At 32.9% G+C, this 26621-nt stretch overlaps 3 protein-coding genes across 4 annotated transcripts in view; 2 read left to right on the top strand and 1 right to left on the bottom strand.

The window, feature by feature from the left end:
- Window positions 1-649: 649 nt before the first annotated feature.
- LOC129951332 (MOB kinase activator-like 4) lies at window positions 650-6739 on the top strand. The gene is made up of 4 exons (XM_056063429.1): window positions 650-807; window positions 1339-1502; window positions 4448-4657; window positions 4737-6739. Exons 1-4 carry the CDS (start codon window positions 748-750, stop codon window positions 4972-4974), a joined length of 672 nt encoding a protein of 223 aa, XP_055919404.1. The 5' UTR covers window positions 650-747; the 3' UTR covers window positions 4975-6739.
- Window positions 6740-10703: 3964 nt separating this feature from the next.
- Window positions 10704-26621, bottom strand: part of LOC129949503 (ribonuclease P protein subunit p25-like protein) — a 94458-nt gene continuing 78540 nt past the window's right edge. For both annotated transcript variants that reach the window (XM_056061007.1, XM_056061008.1), the window contains 4 exons: window positions 11668-11781; window positions 11402-11583; window positions 11201-11317; window positions 10704-11133 (listed from right to left, as the gene is read on the bottom strand). In XM_056061007.1, coding sequence (XP_055916982.1) covers window positions 10902-11133; window positions 11201-11317; window positions 11402-11583; window positions 11668-11763 — 627 coding nt within the window. In that variant the 5' untranslated portion in view covers window positions 11764-11781 and the 3' untranslated portion in view covers window positions 10704-10901. The remainder of the gene's footprint in view (window positions 11134-11200; window positions 11318-11401; window positions 11584-11667; window positions 11782-26621) is intronic.
- LOC129949501 (tyrosine decarboxylase) overlaps window positions 22598-26621 on the top strand; it is a 39230-nt gene continuing 35206 nt past the window's right edge. The window contains exon 1 of the mRNA XM_056061005.1: window positions 22598-22666. The gene's annotated coding sequence lies outside the window, so the exon portion shown is untranslated. The remainder of the gene's footprint in view (window positions 22667-26621) is intronic.

The following is a 26621-nucleotide window of genomic DNA, read 5'->3' as shown; positions in this document are numbered from 1 at the left end:
ATAAGATAACATCACTTATTGGAAAACTCTGTATAAAATTTTGTGGGAAAATGCTTAAATGGACATTTGAAAATACAAATTCCCCGTTCATACTAATTGATTAGTAATCATTCGAAGAATTTTTAATTGAAAAGTGATTTTTTTCTAAGAATGACGGAAATTCTTTTTTCTTAATAGCTGAATCAATTATGTCAAAAATTAAATGAACAATTCCACTGATTGTTGCAGATTTCTGTCAAAAAAATAGCCAGCATATTTCAATCAGGAAATTTTGGTTAATTACTTGAATTTTCTTTTCAATATTCATGAAGTGATGTTAAGCTTTATTCTTTTATCAACTTTTTGAATAAATCTACATTATTTTTTTATAGCAAAATATGCTATCTGTATAAATGTATACTTTTTTTTAACTTTCAAATCGTCGTAGGTTTTAACTTCCTTGTAAGATGTTTAAAAATACTTATTGATGCTGGTAAAATAAACTGAACTGCCATCTACTTCTCAAAACTTACAAAACAATATTATAGCAACTATTTGAGAATATTTTGCCTCTCTAGGTTGGCCATTTTGTTTACTCTTATGCCAAAAAACCAGGAATGAAAAAGCATTACTTTGAAGAGCAGTTAGACAGAGAAGAGAGAAAAACATTTGCTGGAGTTGTCAAATATTTTCCCTCATCTAAACGAATTTTTTTCTATTGGGCACCCAAATCGAAAACGAAATCAAAGCGATTTTTTCATATTAACCATGAAGATGGCCGACGGCTCGACTATTTTACGAAGAAATAGACCCGGAACTAAAGCGAAGGTATTTCTAATTTCCAACAAAGTCATAACCCATCCAATCGAAATTCAAAATTCCAAAGAATCTAATTGTTTCGTCCGATAATCGATTTGTGAAAGTGTGTTGTAAAATCGCGTCAACATTTTTTTTTGGGGCTTGGTTTTCGTCTTCTTCGATTTGTGTAGAGCTACTTTTTAATAGAAGAGTGGGGTGGGTGATCGAGAAGCAAAAGCAGAAGCACCACTCGTCGGTGGATTAGCAAGAAAGGATATGTCAACCCTTGAGAAAGCAGATTTTCCCCCATTTTCCTTGTATTGTATTTTTTGTTGGTGTATTCAGCCAAATTCCTCTTGTTAAAAATGTATTTTCAACTACTCGCCTTTTTATGATGATGATGAAGAAGAAGTGACAAGATGATTGTGATGAATGAGTGAATCTCTGTGTGTTTATGGACACCATCTGTGTGACAAAAAAGAAAAACTGTCCTTATTTCGAATGTTAAATGATATTTTGCCAGGAAATGAGTTCTCATTTTGTTTCATTGTTTTCTTTTAGGATTTCTGTCGCTGGCCAGATGAGCCCCTTGATGAAATGGACAGCACACTTGCTGTGCAGCAATACATTCAGCAGTTGATCAAGAGAGACCCATCGAATGTGGATCTGATTCTAACAATGCCAGAGGCACAGGATGAAGGTGTCTGGAAGTACGAGCATTTGCGGTATGTAAAAATAACTTTGAAAAAATTTTTCTTTCAGTTCTCGTGACTTCAAAATTGGTGTGACTTAATTAAGGCAGTGTCTTTGAAATATTAATACATACAAGGAAACCATTGAAGTTTATATTGGTATAATTTTTTGTTGGGATTTTATAAAAGGGGTGTTAAAAACACCTAAGGTAAAGGTACTAACCATTCACCACCTTCTGGTTTGCTTTGGTGTTATTCATTCTGCTTGATTGAGCAGATGAAGGGGAGTTAATGAAACTGTCCTCAGTCACTCAGTTTTATTTCTTGTCAGTCTTACCTTTGGCAGGAATATTATTAAATTTTAGGTTAAAAGCTTTTTAAAGCATTTTTAACTGGCTATACGAGTTTATGTTCACTTAAATTCTTACTTTTTTCTCTGGATATGTGTTCCGAAACTAGACTAACAAGATTCGCCAGCTAACCTGTTTGTTTTTGCTGTCAACCTGAAGCCTTAGAGAACAAGTGTCATCTCTTCACCATAAGGTAATAAATCATAAAGCTTTTCTTCGTAAGTTTGCAATAGTTGCAAATGCCATCTTAGCCGCAAAAATATGGATGGTTACGCTATCACTCCCAAATACAACAGTTGTTGCCCGGTAATGAGATATTGCTGAAATCGATTGAAACTGTTAGCGATCCTGGTAAAGCAGTCAACTGCCCTTTTGAATTCGCTGGATTTACCAGAAATACTACATTGCTTGAGATCAAAATTGGATTACATATATTTTAGCTTCGCAATTTAAATTGACCTAAGCTATCCAACGGTATAAGATTAGTCATTTTACTGCACTTGGTATTTCAAAAGCATTTAATAGAGTTTTGCACCAAGCTGTGTTATCGAAAAAGCGGGCTTTTAGATGAATATCTTCTCCGTTTCTAACCGTTCAATACAAGTTGTTTTGCATGGTTTCAAGTCTGAAACTCATAAAATAATTGCTGATGTTCCCAAGGGCTGCGTTTTGTCTACAACTCATCCAGATTCATATTCTTGTCCTTCAGATTTTGATCTTCAACGGCAGCGTATGATAAGCTCATTTAATTCCGATCTCGACATCATTGTCCAATGCCTCAAAAACTCAATGCTAACTCCTGTCGTTAAAGCTAATTCACCCCCGATGCCACTATCCATGAGTGGCACTTACATTCAGGAAAATAATCAACTTTCCGTACTCGGTGTGTGTATCACAGATAACCTCTTATGGAGTGATCACATATGCGAAATTGCCAAAATTGCTGCTACGACTTAGGATTTTTCGGACGGTGTAAGAAATTTGTCACTCCTTCTGATCTAGCTGTATTTTTGTTTTTGTTTTTTTTCTTAAACCGCACATCGAGAATGTGGTAAGCTTTGGCCAACTCTGTTTTTCCTTCCCATTTTGATTTTCCAAACTTTGAGACCAATGTGCAACAGTATCTCTACTTAAATATTTTTTCTATTTTCAAAATGCTCAAACTGTGTTTAAATATAAACATTTAAAGGTTACTAATAACCCCTTAGGTAAATTATACAAAATAATGTGGATCGTCTAGTGCCACGAATCCCAATGATCCATTTAGACTCGCCCAATCGCGTCGAAAAAAACAGTCGAGTTTACTCATTTAAACTCCTCAGGAATTGACTAAACACATTGTACTTAGATTGATTTCGAAATAGAGAATAACGAAATTATTAAAGTTTTTGTCTATTATTTCAAACTTTGTTTTATATCTTAGGTTAGGTTATGTTAACGTGGCTGATTATTTAGAATCCACACACTTAGGCCAAAAGAAAAAGCCCATTGTAATACCACATGAATCTAGAGAATTACTTCTTACTAGTCAAATTATTTTGAGCTTTTTATAAAGCGAAGAAGATATTTTATATCCTTCTTAGCTAGTTCACTGGGATTATCAAAAGAGTAGTCTCCCAGATGAAGTTTGCGTCTTAGTGAAAGAGCAGGGCAAGTGCAGAGAAGGTGAGAGATTGTTTCCTCTTCTTCTTCGTCCATGCAGAAGTCATTTGAGGCTACACCAAGTCGTATTGCGTGTCTGCCTATGAGAGAGTGTCCCGTAAGGACACCTATAAGGGAGCTAATATGAAGTCTGCTTTGAGATAACAAGTCTTTAGAGTGCTTTAGGTCCAGTGAAGGGCATATGAGTTTTGTGGCTGCGCATGTTGGTAAATTGTGCCACCTAGAATTTTCTATTTCAAAAGCCTGTTTCTTTTAGCATAAGTTTAAATGCAGCAATCGGTATACCTGTATCCTCCCTTTCATGTGAAATAGGCATGACGGTTCCATTTTTAGCGAGGTTATCGGCTCTACAATTTCCCGTGATGTCTCTGTGGCTCGGCGCCCAACATAGGTGAATGTTAAATTGTTGCGCCATCTCCATAAGTGACGATCGAGGGCCGTTTGAGATTTGGTTGAGACACCGTCAAGAGATTTAAAAGCAGCCTGACTGTCAGAGAAGATGTTTTATACCTTAATCCCTTGAAATATCATGTAAAACAAAGTCTGTCGGACCCACTAGTTTTTAATAGAAATAAATTCCCCTTTGCTTAGTGCAGCAGGAACATCTTAAGCTGATGAACTACCAAACAATACATAGTACAACATTGTCCATTTAATCAAGAACAGCAAATTTTGTTATACCAATTTGTATATTAAATATAAATGTTTGCTTGAATAAACCACGTTCTAAGCTGATTTGGGCAGCCGTAGTTTCGAAACATTTTACATATTGTATTCCGTCTACTTGATACTTACTCAAGTGATTCCTGGCAAAAGCTTTATGGATGAGAAAGAAATGATTCATAATCTTTATTGTACTGGCCCAATTTATCTTAAAACTATGATCCAACTAATCTCATTCACTACATTATGATTCATACTCACTTAAACAATATTTTTTAATCTATTTTACTTTTTAATTTAAAGGCAATTCTGCATGGAATTAAATGGTTTGGCTGTGCGTCTTCAGACCAATTGCTTTCCGGCATCATGTACACAGATGACAGCAACCGAACAATGGATATTCCTATGTGCTGCACATAAAACACCAAAAGAATGTCCTGCCATTGATTATACACGTCACACACTAGACGGTGCTGCTTGTTTATTAAATAGCAATAAATATTTCCCTAGCCGGTAAGTTAACAAAAATTCCATTCCATTCAATACCAAAAGTAATTATTATTTTTTTTGTTGTACTCTCTTCCAATAACAGGGTCTCGATAAAAGAATCATCAGTTACTAAATTAAGTTCGGTTTGTCGTCGAGTGTATAGAATTTTTTCTCATGCATATTTCCATCATCGAAGGATATTCGATGAATTCGAGGCTGAGACATTTTTATGCCACCGTTTTACGCATTTCGTTACCAAATACAATCTCATGTCAAAAGAGAATCTAATTGTCCCAATTAATGAAGAAGAAAATTCAACGCCTGGCGAAAGTGAAGCTTAAATTATATAAGAACGAAAAATAAAATTGAACAACACCACAAACATAATAACATTAAAAAAAAAAATAAATTATACAAAACAGAGAAAACAAAAACATATACAAATACAAAAAATAAGTTCCGATCCCCTGCTATTGGTTTATCATAGAAAGAAAAAGTTAAATTTTGTTTTATTCCAAAAGCAAGTTTCAAAATATTGTTGACATTCTTTTTTTTTCTGATAATTAAAAGCCAATGGAGTGAAAAATTTTAAAAATAAATGAAACCTTGACAAGTTAAATTTGATTGAAAAATACAAATTAATTATAATTGATAAAATACAAGTTTTAACTTAAGAATAAACAAATAAAAAAGAAAAAGAGACATCTTTACTGAAGTTTTGTTTCCTTAAATGAATATAAAGCTTAAAGAAACAAATTTTTTAACAATTGATTTCATTATTACTAAACATTACCCATTATATTATTGTATTATGTATTATTATTATTCTGAATATTATACAAATTAATTATTTTTATTAATAATTAGTAATTAGTCTGCACACACATATACAACAAACTTTGAAAATTTTATTTGCATTTGTTTTGTTTTCAATCATCCGTCGGTTGAATCAATTTTTATTTTTCTATTTTGTGGAGAATTGACGAAAGTTTACTACCAAAACTTTCGAAAAAGTACTGTCAACTTTCGATTTAGACTACATCACGGTGGGTAAAACAAGTCGCCTCCCTGAAACCGCATGTAACTCGCAACGTATTGGGGCTTAGAGTCAGCGACGACGTGGTGGATCGCTTGAACCTTAAGTTCTTCATGTGATCATTTCTAGATAAAACTATACTAATTTTTTGTTTTCACTCCATTTCACAATATGAAAAGTAAATTGTAACAGATCCTGATTTAAAAAGGGGTGAAATATGAGAAGTCTGCGACTAAGCCGTTAATATTGTTTAAAAACACATTTGAAGTTATTAACTTTTTTTTTTAAATTTATTTTACCATCCTTGCATCTTAAATATTCCTTTGTTCATTGGATCAGTTTCAGAATTGTTTTAATTAAAAATAAAATCAGAATTAAACAATCTATACACCATTTTGCAAAATATACTGAATTGAATAAAGATTTTTAAAAAAGCAATGATTTTTTTTATTACAACTAAATCCATTTATAGGATTTTTAATACAAATATTTATGCATTTTGTATATACAAAAAATATATATATAACAATTAAAACTGCATTTTTCGTATTATTAACTTTGAACTAAAGATACGCAAATTTAAATTATTTAAATGAAACAAAACACATATAAAACAAATGGTTTAAAAAAATACTCAAATGGTGTCGTTTATGGAGCCTTTTTAACCTGGGTTATGTTATCAATTCTTTTATTTATATAATCTAAAAATATACAAATATTCAATAATTTGTAGGTATTTGTAATTTTATATTTAAAACAAAAAAACGTTATAGTGCGATAGTCGTTTTCTTCTTTAGTTCATTTAAATTTTCTTGCTTGCGTAGAATTGTGTAGAAAAAGTTGTATTTAAACTATTTTTTTCGGGTTAAAATTTCTTGTTTAAAATGTAAAACACTCATCATATATAAAATAAAATGATTGAAATTTAATTATGGGCTCCATTTTAATAGTCAAAACATAAACATAAAAACAAAACAACAAAATGAACTGTATGGATCCTCTCTAAAAAGAATATAATTAGGTATAATAATGATGGTTACATGAACGTAATATGAGATGAATATTGAAATGGATAATAAACAAAAAATCTATTATACACTCAATAATTTAAGACGAAATATTAAATGAACAATGATAATAAACATTTATGTATGTAATCCAAAAAGACATTTGATCTTGTGTTTCTTCTTTTTTTTTTAAATGCCCAGCTAGAAAGGGAAGACATCTTTAGTGGAATAATCGGGAAAAACAGACTGCACGAAAACACTTCCTGTAAAGGATTAGGCTCATCAATTTTCTTGCGGGGCGAAACGTTATGGTAATCAATTCGAGTTTTCTAAACCTTAACATCCACAAAGATTACTTGGAATTCTCCTGATCAATCTATCATTAACCAGATTGACCGATTTGCGATCGAACGCTAGCTACGTTTCCAGTATCGACTCGATCTACTTCCTCTTCGTAGCCAAGGTAATGCTTCGGGTTTCCAGATCCAAGGCAAAAAAGGGAGATACTGGGAAAAGATACAATGTCGTACCATCACCAAATCCTACTACAACCGAGTCACAAGTAATCTCTTTCGAAGTTCTCTCCCGCCAACACATTGTATCAAGATCCAGTGGCAAATTTGCCAAGATGCAATCAGAGAAGACACCTCTGATGTTCTGTGTTTCTTACAGCCACCATCAAGAAACCCCTGGTTTAATGAGTAATGTCGGCATTCAAATGCAGCCAAACAACACTCACTCAAAGCGTCGGCGCTGCATAGAAAGAAGAGAGCGCTTACGAGCTCTATGAACAAAGATAAAAGAGGAACACTGACTTTTGAGAAGGAAAAAAAGAGCATTAGTAGCGTGCAGTCGAAGATGTTAAGAGGTTCAGATGGAGAGTGAAGTTTGAAAGTATTATGATCTCGTGAATTTCACAAGTCCATAAACCTCGAATCGAAGGTTGCAAAGACTAAAGTGGAAACATCAACCTGCTGAGGTTATGCAAGGACCACATCTGCATTCTGTATAATAGAAAGCCAACAATAAGATATTAGTTAAAGTCTAATAAAGCCGCTGGAGCAGATGGTTTGCTAAATGAGGACCTTTTCAAAGTACTTGGAGATAATTTGGTAAGGAGCACCAACTTATCTGTAAAATATGATCGGAAGACAGCATGCCCGGTGAATGGCATCTTAGTATTGTTTGTCTAAAACTGAAAAATGGATACTCTCAAAACTGCACCAACTATAGAGGAATCAGTCTCCTTAAGATCGCAAACAAAATCTTGTCTGACATAATATGTGAACGTTTAAAACCCATTCTCAACAACCTGATAGGTGTTAATCAGTGTGGCTTTAGACCAGGATAGTCCACAGTTGATAAAATATTTACATTACGACAGATCCAGGAAACTAATCGACATTTACCATCTTTTCATCGATTTCAAGGCGGCATATGACGGCATCTGCAGAGAAAAATTGTATAGATGCATGTCTTGTTTCAACATCTATGCGAAACTAGTCCGTTTGTGTAAGATTAACATGGACAACAATTTGCGCTTCTCCATAAATGTTGGAAACAACTTAACTGAACCTTTTGATGGCAAAGAAGTCTTTAGACAAGGTCATTTCTTTAACATCGCCTTTGAAAGAATAGAGCAGAAGTCCAACGTCAACACTAGAGATACTATCTTTCAAAAGTCTTTCCAATTAACCGCAATGAAATGGTTTTAGATTCTCTGCTGCTGCATAAATGTCAAATTCCCGGAAATAAAAAAGCATTTTATGTTAGCGTTCTTAACACTATTGATCTATGCTCTGCTTATATTTCTCTTTATAACTCTGGTTAAATAATCGGATTCATAATCATAATTCCATAACATATACAAGTAAAGGCTATTGCGTTAAAAATCTGATATTTGGAAGAAAGATCGATGTGGGGTATTGCAAAATATATGAATATTCTTACCATCATTTAATTTTTAAAATTTTTTGTTTTGATTAGAAGTCTCCGAAAGTTATAGATTTATAAGTTAAATATGTAGTTAAGAAATCAATCTGGAGGATCCTAAAAATAGCCCTAAGTTACCTCACCATTAGTTTTTTTTTTTTAATTTTGTTTAGTTTAGAAATTTTAAGTTAAGAAGGAATTTTCGAACCAAGACGGGATTCAAGCACTAAATACGCACAAAAAAGCTTTTAAATTCCTACATCATTCGAATTTCGATTGTGGTGTTTTCAGCTTTGCGAATCTCGAAAAATGTTTGTCACATCATAAGGTTGGAATGAACAAAAAAAATGTTCGTCAGAAAATCTAAGTTGTCAGCTTAGAACAGAACTCCTACTAGATTTCCAGTTAAGTTTACTCCCCCAGGAAGAATATCAGCAACATCATCAATGAACAGGCCAAATAAAATAGGGCTTAAGATGCATTATTGTGGGACACCTGCAGAAGAAGTAATCTGACATCTTTGAACCATCCCATATTACTGCAAACAAAGATGACGAAAATTTAAAATAAATTAAAGCGAATCGATACCAATTAATAAATCAAAGCCTGTCTATTCACCTTATCAAATGCTGCCTTAAAATCAACAAAATCCACATAAAGTTGTTTGCTTATTTCGATATATTTGGAGTAACTGTGCGAAACCTTTGCTTGATACACACTTAGCCAATTTTTGCTATGTAAACTTTTCGTGAGGTTTTTATTTTTAATGCAAACGTGAATTGTTTTCGAGACAAAAATCCGATGTCACGGCCGGCCCACGGTAGCCAAAGTTCCAAAATACATATACACAATTAATTAACTGGAAAACAAAATTAATAATTGGGGTTATCGGGAACTTCTTTTCCCATGGATTTGTTTCCATATCCGAAAAAATGTTATCGGGAATTTTTCGAAATTGGGAAAAAAAATGTTATGGAAAAATTATTTTCCCGTTATTTAGTTGAAAGAACTTAACAGTTTGGGCCCACCAACAAAATCTATTTCTGAATGGAAAAAAGTAGGTGATAAGTTGATAACCATGTTTTTTTTTTCTTAAAACAAATAATTCAAGGTATGGCTTGATAAAAAAAAGTACGTGAGAAAGAAAATGTCTGAAAACAAAAGACTAAAAAAGCAACCAGTGGAACATTAATACCAATTTGTGTCTTAGAAGAATCGTCGGAAGATTTCCCAGACGCTTAAGCTTTTGGTTTCTCAGCTAAACATTGAAAACAGAACTTCAACTCCTCGTCCTACAAAAAAGGCATACTTGCGACGTCGCTTTGGAACGAGAAATTGAAATCCAAAAAGAACTGTCCAATGACAAAATTAGTGAGTTTCAGAAGAAGATGTTGGATGAAAGCTCAAGGCACAACCTTGCAATGGAAGCGATGAGAAAGGAGGTTAAAGCAAAGCACGAGTTCCATTTACTTGAAATCGCTTTATTGATTAATACAAAAAAGGATATTCTTTGCATTTTTAATTAAGGATTAGGTTTAGGACGAAAACAAACTTTTTTTTTCACTAAGAACCGACCAAATCATTCCAAAACTATGTTCGAAAATAAGTTTATTATTTCCATGTTGGCAAAATTCCCGATAGTAAGAACTTATAAATAGGGACAAATATTTCCCAAAGAATTCCCGATGAGGCTGAATAATTAGCTTTATTTTTATATTTGTTTATTTTGTCAATGTATTCCAAAAATATGAATTTGTACTAAAAACAAACGTTAATTTAACCGTTTTAGCGTTAGTAAAAGAAACTTTTGAAAGATAAATATGGTACTGAAAATATTTAAATAGAACATTGAACTAAGAAATAAAAACTACATAGCCTCAAAAAGCCTAACATTAGGTTTCTTCTAAGTATCAAAGGTTGTACTTTAAAAATCTCTAGTGATAGATTGATTTTGAAGTCGGATTCAAACTAAGGCCATCAAAAACGTATTATTTGACTGCTATAGCTACATAACCTTGTTGACCAATGTTCTTAGAGAGACATCCTTTTTTTCACTGGAACCGAATGTGTCCTATTTTTATTAAAGACAAGAAAATAAGACATAGACACATTTTTATTTCGTTGCAATGCACTTATTGTTAGTATAAATAAAATATAAAAGCACAAACAAAAAAAATACATCCCGCTTAAGGCCAAGTCTTTGTAGTTCCTACAAAACGAGCCATTCAACTAGAATTACATATTCTTTTTTTGTACAAAAATTTACTCTAAAGAGTCATTATGTAGTTATCAACTAAGAATCCATTGGTTCCGGATTTGGAGGTTTTGGTCTTTGTTGTTTTTGCTGAGGTGGCTTATTCTGATTAAAGGGTTTATTTGGATTTCTCGAATTTTTATTTTGATTTCCGTATCTTTGTTTCCCTTGGTCTTTTCTGTTTCTACCAGACCCACTAGGTTGATTAGATTTTGAATCGTTTGCAGAACGCTCCACCCAAAAAGACGTTTTATTTCCACTCTTTTGAAGGCTAAAAAAATAAGATAATTTTCCAATAATTCGAAAAAAGTTACAAGATTACAATTGACAGCACATACCCATTTGTTTTTTCATCGACCTCGTCAAGTGTGAGCAGAATATGAATGCAAGGTATCTGTCGATTAGCAATAATTTGTTCCAGGCCCTCCATTTGGGGCTCCCATTGTTCCTCAATTCTATTAAAGAATTAAAAAAAAAAAAAAAAAATAGAAGAGCTTGCTTAAAATATTTAAATAATTACATATTATCATTTTACTTACGTCTTATATGTTAATCGGGTAATTTGATGAAGTGGATAACTACGTTTAAGGATTTCTGCACACGATATCGTCTTGACAATTCCACCTCCATAGCCCGACCATACTAGCGTACGATACTCAGCCTTGTCGAGTGACTTTTTAGCATAATCGATCACATTTGAGACTTTGGTGCCGCCTTTAACCTGAAAATAAATTGTTTTAAGAAGATGCTAATAGGATAAAAAAAAGAAGAGATGGAAAGAAAAGAAAAAACAACAACAACTTACATGCATCCATAAAAAATCCTTTGGAAGATTTTCGAATGGTAAATTCTCCTTGGTTATTTCTTCCTCGATATTTTCGCCTTTTCGATAGTGCATCATTTTAGCGAAGTTCTTTTTCTGTATAAAAACAAAAAAGGACTCCATGTTGAATAAACCACTGATTTATTAATATGTTTTTATTTTTATTTTATTTCTTTAAAGGTTCATGGAATTCTTATCTATTCAGTCATTTAAAGTTCATTAATTTACCGGGACGTGACATGAATTCTACCATAAAAAGGATGACACCCTTGGAGCAGAGAAGTAAAGTATTCCCCCCATAAGAAATTCCTCATTTATATACAAACAAATAAAGGATCGAAGGAAGAGGAAGTATTTTTGTTTGGAATTTCTTAGTGTAGGATTCGAGTTCTATTTCTACTCTATTGCTGAGTAAATATGACGTCGGTCGTGAGTCGGTCGGTTCATGAAAGTTCTATAATTTCATTCACTGAACAATTTGAAATTATTGAAAAGAAATTTTCAGAATTCATGATGGCATGGTTCCCATTTAAACAAATATAAACTATTAAGATTTAATGAAATTAAAAAAAAAGGATTTAAGTAAAACAAGACAAAGTTGGAACACCCAACAAACTTAATGCACAACTACTACCACCTACTTTTTCATCTATTTTAAAATAATTGGGTCAAAGTTGACGGAAACGGCCGGCAGTCTTTCAACACCTTTTTCCAACAACCTGTTGGATAAAAACTAAACCTTACCTATCTACATACAATACAAATTCACAGATTTCCAAGGAATAATTATGAATGAATGTAATTAAATTGTGCCTTGAGGCAAATGTTGTTTTGGTTTAAATTTAAACGGCTAGAAAATAAATTAAATAATCACCCTACATTGAATATGATATTGACAATCAGGACTCAATTAAAATTTCAAGGAGCAAAATGAACTGGTAATGGAAGAAAAACTGTGTATAGGTTTAATGTATGTATGTAATAAAAGAAGAATTCGTAGCACAGCAGCAGCGATAGCAGCAGCAAGCTAGCTAGGATACTCACTTGAGATTGATTTCTATTGAATGTATAAATGCATCTCAACAACATCCTGACATTAACAGAAGGTCCTTTATATTTCAAAGCATAATAATTTATTAGCGTGGCGGGTTATATTGGAAAAGAAAATTAAACGAGTGGGCTGCATGAGTTTTCTTTGATGGGTTTTGGTAGAAGATTCCTATTCCGAACTTAAAATTCAATAATTTTAGAAGAAAATATTTGAAACGTGACTGTCGACTTGTTGAAATTAAATGAGTGTGAAAATTCGATCCATAATTTAATTTTTTTTATTAAAACACTCACTTAATTTACTACTAAATTTAAAAGAAGGCTTCGTTAAGATTTAAAGTAAATTTAAATCAGTCAAATTTAAAATTCATCATGAACATAGTTGGTAGAAGGTTGCTAAAAAATTTGGACTTATTCTTGTTTTTTGTAGTTTTTTTTTCTTCATAATTTAAGAAATTATGCATTTTCCTTGCTTAAAGATCTTCTTGCATTCGAAACATAATATTCATCAATCAATCAATTCAGCTTGACCTCTATCTACGAGTATATGTATTACTAGCGGCCCGTCCCGGCTTCGCACGGGTAGACATAAATAGGTACAGATATTTAAGTCATAAGCATGCTACATTAAACGACCATGATTCACTTAATTAGAAAAAAATTGTATGCTTATCTTAAAGCATCCCTGTACAGTACGTTGGCTGTGGTATTTGTAGGTGGCAACAAAACGTATTGATTTTCAAGAGATCCTACTCGAAGAAGTGCCACATAAAATTGCGCGTGGGAAAAGCACTCTTTGCCTAAGTCCAACCATGGAAAAAGTTTGTCCCTGGGATTTATTTATTGTTAGATATGGGCAAATCATTTGGTATCATCGAGATCCGCGGAACATGTGCTAGCAGACCGGCCGCAGGAGCCGTAATAATAGTTGCTACAATCACATTATCTCTTAATTCTTTGATCAATAGTCTGATGTTACTCAGTGATAATGAAGCTTTCTAATGAAAAAAGAAATATTAAAATCGGTCCAGTACTTTTTGAGTTTATTCGATGCATACAAAAATGCAAATCTTTCCCCTTTATAAATAGTTAGTTTTTAGAAGTGTAATTAATTTAAAGATTAGAACTTTATTTCACAAAATTTCATCTTTAGTTGCCCAAACCTTAATTTTTAGAAACTCCCCATACAATCTACAAATTCATTATTTTGTATAGTAATGAAATATAATTTAGTCCTTCACCAATTCGACAAGGACCAAAAAAGGTAAAGAAACTTACCTTATCTTCAAGTACCCGGTGATATTAGGGATATAGGAAAATTAATTCGCTATGAAATAAAAAATATTTTTTTTAACTTAATATAGGAAGTTATTGTATTGGGTCCGATTTGTCGAATTGAAAATTTTGACTTTTCTCGACGTTTCAAGGTCCCTAGAGTCCAAATAAAAGATTTTTTTTTTCGTCGTCCATAGCTCAAGAACCAGAAGAGATATCGCCTTCAAAAAAATGTTGTTATAAAGATAATAATGCAGAAAGATGCAGAAAGGGCTTTTAAGGAAATTGTGTGGGTGTTTTTTTTGCCATAGCTATATATATATAAAAAGATGAGCATTCTGGTTATCCTTAAATATCTCACGAACCAATACTGCTAGAGTCTTGAATTAAATTTTATATTATATATTGTAACCAAACCAGTATATTTTTGGAAAAAATCCAATTTACGGTTCTTTTTATAATTAAAAAAAAAAAACTGAAAACAAAATTTGTCACCTCGAAAATTTTACGGATAAAAAATGATTTCATCTCCAAATCAATTTAACAAAATAACGTTTTTAACAACTGGTGAAATTTTGAGAAAAATCAAATTGACAGTTTTTTTCATACAAAATAAAAACCTAAAAAAACATTACTCAAAGTTGGTAAAAATTGAATTTCGACTCAAATATCTTTTCTAAAACTTAAGATTATGGATTCAAACTTATTTTATCTTATAAGAAATATTATTTTCAACATTCGGTAAAATTTTTGAGAAAAACCGAATTGTCAGTTTTTTTTTACAAAAAAATCCTAAACAAAACAATTAATAAAAGTTGGTAAAATTGATTCTCTACTCATATATCTTTTCAAAACTTTGACATATTGGCTTTAAACTGCTTTTATCCTTTAAAAAAATATTGTTGTCAACATTCAATAAAATTTTGAAAAAAATCTAATTGACAGTTTTTTTTTACCAAAAAAATAAAAACATAAAATAATATTAAAACTTGGTAACAATTTACTTTCGATTCGAATAGCTTTTCAAAAATTAAAAATATTGTCTTTAAACTTTTTTTATTTCACAGAAAATTTTGTTTTCGATATTCAGTAATTTTTTTTTATAAAGATCCATTTTTTCAAAAAAAATAAAATCTACAAGAAATAGTACGCAAATTTGGTATCTCCCAAATTAATTTCATTCATCCAATTTATAAAAATTCAAGAAATGCTATAAAATTGGCAAAAATTCGTTTCCGATTAAAAATCTATTTAACAAAACTAGATTTTGAAACTCAACTATTTCTTGATATGAATAATATTGTTGGTAGTTTTAAACTTTTTAAGAATAATTCAACTGACAACTTTTTTAACCCAACACGAAAACCTACAAACTTTTAAGCAAGACAAATCGGCAGACGGGATGGGAAATTATCAATGTGGGTCACATCCTAGCCTCTTTTTTAACTTTTACATTGATCGATATTTTGACAGAGATTCAGAAATGAGTCGGTCTGGTGCGCACAGTCAGAGAATGTGGTTTTATCACGCACATAAACCCACCATCAATCTCAGCTACTATCTTTGATGATGACTCAGCACAAAGGTTTGGATCCTAGATCAAGTTGAATTGGACAAGTATTTTGGGAGAAAAACATCTTTTCTGATGAGTCGCATTTTTGCTCGACTACTTTAAAAGACAAAATTACTGCATTTGTGGCTTGAAAAATCCACCAGAAGTCAATTCCTTCACAGAGTATCATTTTGTTCGGATCATTCTTTAAAAATGAGTCTGGAAACAACGTTTCGATAAATATGGATTAAGACCGCTCTTATCTATTGCAGCAGGTCACACAGCTTTTGACACAATCGATTTTTTGCGCACCGCATTCCCAAATAATGTTATCATCCGTTTTGGCTATAACATTATGAAATGAAATGGGGTGGCGCAACAGTCCGTTGTGAACTAGGGCCTAGTGACTTACAACTCTCAACCATTCCTGTCTGCGAGTACTGTTGTCAGGAAACATTTTACACTTTAAAAATATTGTTTGTGAGGGAAACATAGACACTTAGTTAATATCAGGAAAACTGCACTTGATCAACTAACACGCATTTCTGTTCGGAAGATTACTTTAAAGCAAAAAAACCTTCGAATCGAACAGAATCGTAGAACAAATATTTACTTCCAAAAGAGTTGCTATCAAAATTAAGTTTATTTTGTCTGCTAAACAAACCAAACAATATTTTTTCAAAGGTAACCTTATAATTTCTGATTTTAAAATATGCGTTTTTGAAATATGCTTCTCTAAAAATGCAAACAAAATACAGAATGCACAGTTCTGGTAAATTCTTATTAGTTATGAGATAAATTATAGATCTTCTTTTGACTATCTCATAAAAGAAACCTGGACCATCGAAAGCTTCCCCGATAAGTGGAAGAAGGGTATTATCATCAAGCTCCGAAAAAAGGAGATCTAACTAAGTGCGAAAACTAAAGAGGAATTTGCGTTCTACCTGTCGTTGCCAAAATAGTAGCAAAAGTCATACTGGAACGCATCAGAGAACACCTTGAGGCCACACTCGATGCCTAACAAGCAGGATTCCGCGCTGGAACCTCCTGTGTTGAACATATCAACACCCTGCGACTCTGTTGACTATCAATCACCACTACACCTGTGTTCATCGATTTCGAGAAGGCCTTTGATAGCGTTAACAGGGAGAATATATGGTTAGCTTTACGGAGGAGAGGCATCCCAGAAAAACTAATAGCTATTATTAAAGCAACATATGATGGACCCAAGTGTCACGTTCTACACGATGGTAGGTTGTCAAATGATTTTGAAAGTCGTAGCGGAGTCAGACAGAGCTGTATTCCGTCGCCAATATTGTTTTTGTTGGTGATAAGCGCTGTACTAGGCGCAGCTTTGTCTGGTAGCGGAGGGTTCCAATGGACTTAGACATCCTATTTAAAGCACTTGGATTACTTGGACGATGTTTGCCTACTCTCTCATTGGATTATGGATCTCCATTAAACGACAACAAGTGTGGAGAGAGAAGCAGAAGTTGTGGGGCTGCTGAAAATTAATTCCGGCAAAACAAAAAAGATCAGCCTCGGAACCCGACGATCCTCTCAAATAAATATTTCTGAACAAGACTTCATCTGCCGCATCGGAAAAAGCAAAAGCGGTATTCGGTATGTTGTTGAAAATTTGGAGGAATAACTCTTTCAGCTTAAGAACAAAGCTAAGAGTGTTTCGCACAAATGTCGAATCTGTGCTTCTTTATCGATACAGCATTTGGAAGGTTAATTCAGCCGTTACAAGAAAGCTGCAAACCTTCGTGAATAGATGTCTTCGTAATATCCTAAGGATTTTCGTAGTAGACGCCCAATTCGTCTTAAGGGGTTCCCAACGTACTTAACAGGTCTGAGGACCTAAGTATGTAAGTAAGTCAGTCTGACTTCTTGAAACACCTTGACTTTAATGTAATTATGGTTTTGAATAGTTCGGAAGTGCTGGTGCTGATTCCGAACCAGAGCTCTGATTTTTGCTATATCCGTTTTTAACAGTGTTTTTATATTTTTTCAGGAAATTGCTTCTATACCATTTTATTTTTTTTACTAACCTTTTAAAAATAAATGCTTCAGCGTAACAAAGAGGATTTTATTGGTGAATACAAAAGATACTAAAAAACAAACTATTGAAGTATGGAGAAAATAAGTACTGCAAATATGAGGGTTTTATAAAAGGTTGTATCTCAAAAACTTGACGTGATAGATTGATTTTAAAGTCGGTTTTGAACTAAGGCTATAAAAACCCCTAGAAAAAGTATAATTTGATTGCTATAGCTACATGACTTTCTTAACTAACGAAAAGTGGCATGAAATTGATTAAATTTTTGGCTCTAATATCTAGGGGATGAAGAAAGATACTGACTTAAAACTTATTTCAACCTAAACAAAATATTGTTATTTTGAAAAAAAGTCCAGCTGATAGTTTTTATTTACGAAAAGAAAAAAAAAGTTAATATCTCGACAACATAAGTTATAGCTTAAACCTCGATTCTTGATTGCACAGTTTGCGAAGTTTATTCAAGGAAAGGAGATGCCTTATTTTGTAGGGAGCCTGGGCCAAGGTCGACACCGATGAGACTACCAAATAAACGCTTAAGTTCAATCCAATCTATCTGCCAAATATTTTTGAATTTAACAGTGGGGATTTTGAGATAATTTTATTAAAAGTTAAGCTTAGGAAACGGGAAAATCCGATATTTTTCCAAATAAATACGTATACTTCAAAGGTTTCATATAAATATCATAAAAAATCTTTCATTTCATCTGAAAAACTTTTCCAAAATGCCTTATATTTCGAAAAGAACAACCTACGACTTGTTTGAAAAACAATACATATATCAATTGACGCTAGACAGCCAAGATATCGATTGTATTTCTTAATCGATAACTTTTAATATCATACATTGTAAACAATTCCTAATAAATATAATCAAAAAATATGCAATATTTACAATTTTTTTTTTACAAAATATACAAAATACATAATGTTACAAACTAGTCTTCGTTATTTCATTTACTGTTTTAACACGTTTTAAGTTTATAAGATGTTAAATTACTTATCAATCGTCTTTATAGATATTCGAATTAAAAAAACGTAGAAACAAAAGCTTTAAATAGTCCACTCCACACCATGGTCTGAATATTAATTATTATAAGTGCATTATCATTACTATAAGCACTACATTTAATCGATAAGATTTATGGATATATTGTTGGACTCAAATACCTATAAAGTAGATTTTATTATTTTGAAAAAAAAACACATCACTTGAATGACCAAAAGGATTGATCCACATCAACAATTGTAGGAATAAACCTACCTGACTTTTTAGAATGAGCTCTTAATGCATATTTTGTATGAGGATTTGCATCATCATCGAAGTTAGAGAAGATTAAATATAGAACACGGAAAGACCGATAAAACCATTACACTGCTTTTGTATAAGACTAAATACAAAATAAGGAATTCAACAAGTTCAATTCTTTTACATAGAAGTCCTAGACATAAGAAATGTACATAAATACTCGCCTTCTTTTTTCAGCTTTGTTTGAGGGTGACACGATTTCGTTAAGACAAAGTTCATCTAAATTCCTGACAAAAGTCGGTAGGGTTTACGTTTCAATTTTACATTTAATGGAAACACGTATTTCTTTTTTTTGTTTGAATATTATTCTTTACTTTGTTTTCTGTCTAGTTTCTTTTATCGCCTACATTTATACTCGCATTATCGCAATTTCCAACAGAGGGCGCTTCAGGAAAGAGTATACAATGCGAAAGATACATATAATCATTTAAAAATAAGCAGGCTGTTATTTGCCCTTTTAGAGGTATAGAAGTAGTACCCGTAGCATGATGGTTGGTGCGTTGGACTGTCATGCCAGAGGTCTTGGGTTCAATCGCTGCCTGGACCACCAACAGTTTTTTTTAAGGGTACTGCCTCTTGCGAGAAATTGACAAATCCTCCAAGAGTAATTCTTGTCATGAAAAGTGCCTTCTCAAATTAGGCTCTCGAAATCGGATTAAAACTGTAGGTCCCCTCCATCCCTGATAACATAACTCGCTCACAGAAGTGCTTGAGAGTTGTAAGTCACTAGGCCCACATAATTTATTTTTATTTAGAGGTATAGAACCTTAAGTTGGCAATACTATTTTAACTGTCGGCCATTTTGTCATCTGTCAAGCGATTTATTTGGTTTGGAATTTTATGAATTTTAGCCACAGGATTATCTTGCAAGGCGTAGAGTCGATGCTTTGAATGGATAAGTAAATAAAATAAATTGGGTGGCGCAACAGTCCATTGAGAACAAGGGCCTAGTTTGTTGTCAAAAATGGCAATGTTAGTTCTACCAGAACATTTATAATTAAAAATGGTCTTCAACAGGGATCGGTGAATTCGCCGATTTTCTTCAGCATTCACACCAGGCAGTCTCACATAGGCAATTGCATACGCCGGCGATCTCATTGCCTACAGAACGTCCCGAAAGGTTGAGGTTATAAGAATTCTCTTGTAGCGTGATTTTGATAATATTCAGCGATATTGCGACGACTAGAAACTGAAAATAAATATCCAGAAGGGCCACGAGGGATACGTGCATGAATTGGCGCAAGATGGTCATCGTTGATCTTCACGAGCTGCGATTAACGAGCAAAAGTGTAGTAAAGTAAATGCTGCTCTGACCAGAAGAGCCTTCACCCTGACAAAAGGGCTGTTTTACAGCAGTCAGCTTGACCCCAGAGTAAAGGTAATTTGCTACATGGCCCTAATTCAGCCGATGATAGTTAATGGTTGTCCTGTGTGGTTCAGCGTTGCCCCTTGCCAGATGGAGACATTTCGTGTGTTCGAGCGGCAGTGTTTACGACGCTGTACCAACTTGTATCGAACTGCCGAATCTTCTTTCGTGCATTACTATTTCAACAAGCTTTGTCTTCGACAGACAATTACATTTTCGGGGCGTTCTATCCGAACGACGAGTATTTGGAGAGTGCACTCTTGAGCTTTATAGTTTTAGGGTTTAGTTTTAGGTAGAATAGGCATGGTAGCGGCACGGTTGAATGGATAAGTCAGTAAAAAAAGCCTCCGTATTTGGAGCGATGATATTCATCAAATGTATCTTGTAACCCCGTTACATGCACAAAAACAGACTTTATGGTGTGCTTTATGGGGGTTGGTGCAATAATTAGTCCGTACTTCGTAAAACACGTTGCTAGCCAGAATGTTACAGTCTGATGACCAGTCAGTATAGGGCCATTATTACTGACTTTTTTAAATATAAATAATTTCAGATAGGAAAGGTTAGGTTAGGAGTAGGACAAACTTAGGCCAGTTTTACGGCCCATTGTGATACCACATGAATCTTGAGGTTTTCTTCGAAGCTCAATGATTCCCTTACGAAACATAAAAAACTGATTTTGTTAATCAGTTTGAGATAATTTAGATCGTTATAAAAGATCTCCCTTGGTCTTTTAAGAATACGCCTAGCGTGCTTTTGTATTAATAACACGATAATGGGAGCTTATATGCGACCTGCTTGGAAATAGCAAGTACCTTGATCGCTTTAAATCTAGTGTGGACAGATATTTTTTGGGACCTGACAAGTGTTGATGTTATTTCTTCACAGCATCGTACATCAGCAATAGTTTACATGTAGCGATTGGTATGCCAGCATAAGCCAAACGTGGCAGAATGGGTTGTACTGTACCATTTCTGGCGAGTTCATTTGCTTTACGATTTCCGGGAATGTCTCTATGGTCTGGCACCCGAAAAGGTGAATATTAAATTGTTGTTTAACTTTCATTAGAGATGATCGACAGTTATAGAATTTGTAGAGACAGAGTCCAGAGATTTGATAGCGTTCTGACTATCAGAGAAAATACGGATATTAGATGTTGTTGATATCACGTTTTCATTAAACCAGGACAAGAATTTTCTTATCGCCAAAAGTTCCACCTGGGACACGCTACAATGATAACGAAGGCGCATCAGAAAGGAGAACTTGAAGTAATTTGTATAAGATATTCTCACAAATCGTGCAGTATTTTGCCAATAACTTGGGTAAAGGCTTTTTTTTTTAATATTTCTAAAGTTCGAAGAATATTCGCTTAGACACGGAAGAAGGTGAATGACGATTAATTCGTATTACAGCAACACTTTTACTTGCATCAATATTTTCTTACTGATCGTGTAATACGTTGATACACGCGCAGAATTCTTCAACATTTTACCGCTTGTCTAAGCTTTGTGGAACGCATTGTTCGATTGGTAGTCGATTTGTTTTCGTTAATGACAAATATTCAACGAAGAGTATGAAGGTTGAATTTGACAGTTGTACCAACTTAAAACCACGAAATGAATAACCCAATACTTTATCTTGTCGATCAAATTGATTATTCATAGAAAATGTTTTGCTATTAAAGTTAATGGACAATTGACAACCACAATAAATGAAGTAAAGCCGAAATATGAATGGATTTGGGATGAAAAAAAATTTCACACTCAAAACTAGATGCTGATATTATATCCACGCAACAACCATCATTATACATAAATACTCGTATACATGCATCTCTACTAAAATTGATAGAACCCATAGTTCTTATATTTTTGTGAAATTCCTCAAAGCTTCCTTCTACTTCGATTTTACATAATATATAGCTTTCTATAGTAGGTACCTAGTTAAGTTACCCTTTACTCCCAACATTCATCCTTGTCTAGTTATGTAGAGAGACAAACGTGCTAAAACATTTATGTGCACATCAAAACGCACAAGAAATTAAGTTGATGAAATCAAATATGAAATTGAAAGAGGATGGATATCGTGGTTGTGGCATCTTGGAATGCCACAGCTACAGCCACACAACATAGTTTAAGGGTGCAAAAGTATATAAAATGCGGGATATAGAAAGAAGGAAGCAGCAAACCGAGGCTATATGAATTTCAAAACAAAAAAAAACATAGTATAATAATTGTTCCTTATGGTTCATCCGAGGATTTAAGTACGGCAGGATTCTAAAGACGATCATTTGGTGTTCCGTCTTGGTCGGATACGGTTGTAAAAATACTATCTCCCTATTGACAATAAAACCGTTTATTGAAAATAGAAGTTAATAGAAACGGATCCAAGGTGTTTTGCAATTTTCAGAAAAAAAAATAATTACAATATATAAAAAAAGAATAAAAGGTGATCGATAGTAAAAAAGTTATTTTTGAATTTAACCTTACAAAAAATAGTTTTTACATCTTTAAATTGAACTCCTAAAACAACTTGTTTTATATAAAAAAAACTTAACCGTGTTGAGTGAATCTTACAAGAGTCAGTGGTTAAGTCTTAAGTAAATAAAATTCATAGTTAAAATACTTAATATAATTAAACTGTTTAGTGTTTTTTGAATTATGATTTTATTTTAATACATAAATTAAAATAAACTAATCTTACCACAAGCCCTTTAAAAAAATATTTAGTGAGCTAAAAAATATAATACAAATTTATATTTCAATTTTACGGGATGGACCTAAGAAATAACTTCAGATACATACATATAACCAAATATAGAATTTTTCTGATAATCGAGCTTTAATAATTCATATCTCTGAGGAATAAACTAATTTAAAATAAATAGCTTGACTTGTTTTAAACTGGATATCTAGAGTTTTTGAGTAATAGTTCAAGTTTTTTTTTTAATACAACCAAAGATTTCAAAAATAGCTTTACGGATTTTTATTTAAAATATCAATAAATTATTGTAGGTATGAAAGAAAATCATTTGATTTCTTTAAAATAAAATATTTTACATAAAATTCATTTTTTGAATTCAAATTTCTTCGAATATAGAATTTTTCTGTTTTCGATAAGTTTTTTAAATATATTTTTTTACATTAAAAAAAAAACATATTTTAAAAACCGTTAAAATAAATTTAATTTTTTCTCAAAAAAAAGTGTGTGAGTGCTTGAAATAAAAATACAAATTCCAATAAAATTTAACTAACAAAAAAACTACTGTGAGTCCTGGTAAACATTTTTCTTCAACAAAGATGATCTGATCTGATCTGAAATTAAAAGTACCATATTTTTGTAAATTATTCTTAAAGTTCGTATTTAAGGTGCTTATACAAGTGATCGGTTAAAAGATATTATATAAATACATCATTGACACTGCTTACTGATGAAATTCAATATTTATGGAAATAATGAATTTAAAAAAGGATACCACATATTTTTGATATCGACTTTATTCTGACTTTTAAAAGTAGCTTCTCATGAAATGTTTTTCAATACAACATTACCGTTGTTATCTGCCTGAGAAAATTACAATTTCTTATAAGTACCTATAATATATTATATACAATTCATTAATAAGTTTCTAATATAACATTTCAAAAGAAATAAAGACCATTCTGTAAAAAAAATTCAGTAAAAAAGAACGAAAAAATAAAAGTGGTCGCAGTGAAATAAATCTAAAAGCATTTCATAGTTTCCAATATCTCATTAAATTATAGATGCCTCTTTAAAATGCTAAAAAAAACTACCAAAAACGGGTATTTTAAGGCTTTAAACTTGAGATTCTTTAAACATCTTTTAACATAAAATTGTATAATGATTTTGCAAATACAAATATTTCTCGTCTAGATAGAATTTAAACATTTTAGTATATTAGTTAGTTTCTGGAGATTTTATTAATTATGAGTCTTTTGAAAAATACCTTTAGGACTTAATTTTTAGTGCTGATTTTGAACCCCCACTTTCATTTTAGCTATTTAGTCAACTTTGAAAAATATTTTTTTTCAACACTATTTTTATGTTTTTAATATAGTTCAAAAACTTGTGTAGACAACAGATTCGTTATAAGGACAAAACTTGTTGTTAAATAGTTTAGCGTTTTTTTAAGATTTCTGTAAGACAGGCGAAAACTAACAACTTATGAAGATTTTTCGAATATCAAATGAAATAGTATAAAAATTTCAAGTGAACATTGAAGAAAGAATTACGGATTTCATTGGAAAAAAATACTTCATAAATGTATATATCCTCAAAAAGGTTTATGTTTTCTTCGAATTTTAAAAATTAATATCTCTAAAACCTGACGTGATACAATAATCGCATTTAATTTAAAGCTATCAAAACCCAAGTGCAATTTCATTGCCAGAAAGAAAAACTCCACCGATCAGTGTGATTAGAAAGAGTGAAATCCGTTGCTTTATTCAAATTTAAGTCGTGATTTTTTGTAGTTGTGAAGTAACAATATCTTAGAAAAAAAGTTTGAAATCTTTGAAGAATATTTGATTAAAGGTAATTTTTATTTTTGCACTCGTTCTCGGGAGAAAAAAAAGTGGTCAACGAGTATTTTAAAAAGGTTATTACTTTTTATTATAAAAATATTTTTTGTTAAAATTTCTTGAGATATGCCGACGGTAATATCCTTGTGTCTTCAGAAAATTAAATTTCTGGACAACTCCAAGAATTAAAAAGATGAAAACCGTACAATTAATTTTCTTAAAAAAACATATCTTTACCTTCAATATAGACTTTTTAACTCTTAATTTTTATGGACAATTAAAAACATTTTGTCCAACTTTCGCAATAATATTATTTTTGGTTTTTTCGTAGGAGTTTAACAGCTTTCCCAGCTTTAAGATAAGTATAAAGACTTTAGCGATTCTTATTTTATAAGACAAATAAAGCATATGCATTATTTTTAAGCGTTTTTCGATAGTATTTTACCTGTAGTACTGGAAAAGTATAGTTACATTACATACATTAAAAAAGGTATACTATTCCTGGCTGTAATCGGTCCGATTTGTCGAAATGAAAATTTTGAAATTTTTCGAAGTTTCAAGGTCTTTAGAATATGAATCAAATATTTTTAGATATATGTACGTATATAAGTATATGCGTGAATGTACGTTCGGAATACTTTGTTCGTCCTCCATTTCTCAAAAACTGGTGAAGATTTCAATTAATTGTATTCTAACACGCCTTTAAAAAAATAAAACAATAATTGTATGCAGCAAAGAATTACTGTTTTTGACATAAAAAGAAATTGGGTGGCGCAACAGTCAGTTGAGAACTAGGGCCTAGTGACTGACAACTCTCAACCATTCCTGTGTGCGAGTACTGTTGTCAGGGATGGAGGGGACCAACAGTTTTAAGCCGAATCTGAACTTCCAATTTGAGGAAGCACTTTTCATGACAAGAATTACTCTTGGAGAATTTGTCAATTCCTAGCAAGAGTCAGTACCCATGAAATAAAACTTTAGATGGCAAAGGCAGGGATCGAACCCAAGACCTCTGGAATGATAGTCTAACGCACTAACGATCAAACAAACAACAAACAAACTCTACTGATGTTCAAATGGTAGACATGTGCATTCAAGAGGACTCAAGCGTCCACAGGTTTTTCTCAAAACCCACCTCTGTCTATCAACTCCTACTCTCACCTCCCCGCGGTGAACATCGGGTGCCTAGTACCTCAACTGGAGATTGGGTTCCAACCCCAGTGGAAAGTTGTTGGGGGCAGCAAACGAGAGAGGGGGGAGAGGTGTTTCCACTAAGGCACCTCTCCTTATCCAGGCGGCAGCGGACGAATTCTCGAGATAGAATCAACGGAGGCGTCTACAGTTCCAGTAAGGTTGAACTACTTAGTGAACACCTTATAGGGCTTCTTCGACATATTCGGAGCCCAAGCCTGTAAGGAGCGGTTTATCCGGCTCCCCTGCCTTGGAGTTATACTATGGATCTGGCCCTCCAGGTTGGGGGTTGTGCCGTCGGGGTGACTTCCTGGCCCTGTAAAAATACCTTAAGTATCGAAGCACCAACAAGCCTCGGATACGGACAGATTCACTGTTGACAACCCACGCAAACGAAATAAGGACAACGAACTTCGGATATGTACGTGGAATGTTAGGTCCCTTAACAGACCACGTGCAGCCGAACAATTAGCGGAAGCCCTAAACTGCTGCAAGGCAGATATTACTGCCATCCAGGAAGTCCGATGGGATGGACCGGGCAAACGCAAACTAAAAGGCTGCGATATCTACTACGGCGACTGCTACCGAGAACA

This window comes from Eupeodes corollae, chromosome 3 (genome assembly GCF_945859685.1).
Source record: "Eupeodes corollae chromosome 3, idEupCoro1.1, whole genome shotgun sequence".
Lineage (NCBI taxonomy): Eukaryota > Metazoa > Arthropoda > Insecta > Diptera > Syrphidae > Eupeodes > Eupeodes corollae.
This window is presented reverse-complemented; position numbering and strand designations above follow the sequence as displayed.

Coding starts and splice junctions, on each gene's coding strand:
- LOC129951332 (XM_056063429.1), top strand. CDS start 748: ATGAAGATGGCCGACGGCTCGACTATTTTACGAAGAAATAGACCCGGA. Junction 808..1,338: donor GACCCGGAACTAAAGCGAAG/GTATTTCTAATT, acceptor GTTTTCTTTTAG/GATTTCTGTCGCTGGCCAGA. Junction 1,503..4,447: donor TGGAAGTACGAGCATTTGCG/GTATGTAAAAAT, acceptor TTTAATTTAAAG/GCAATTCTGCATGGAATTAA.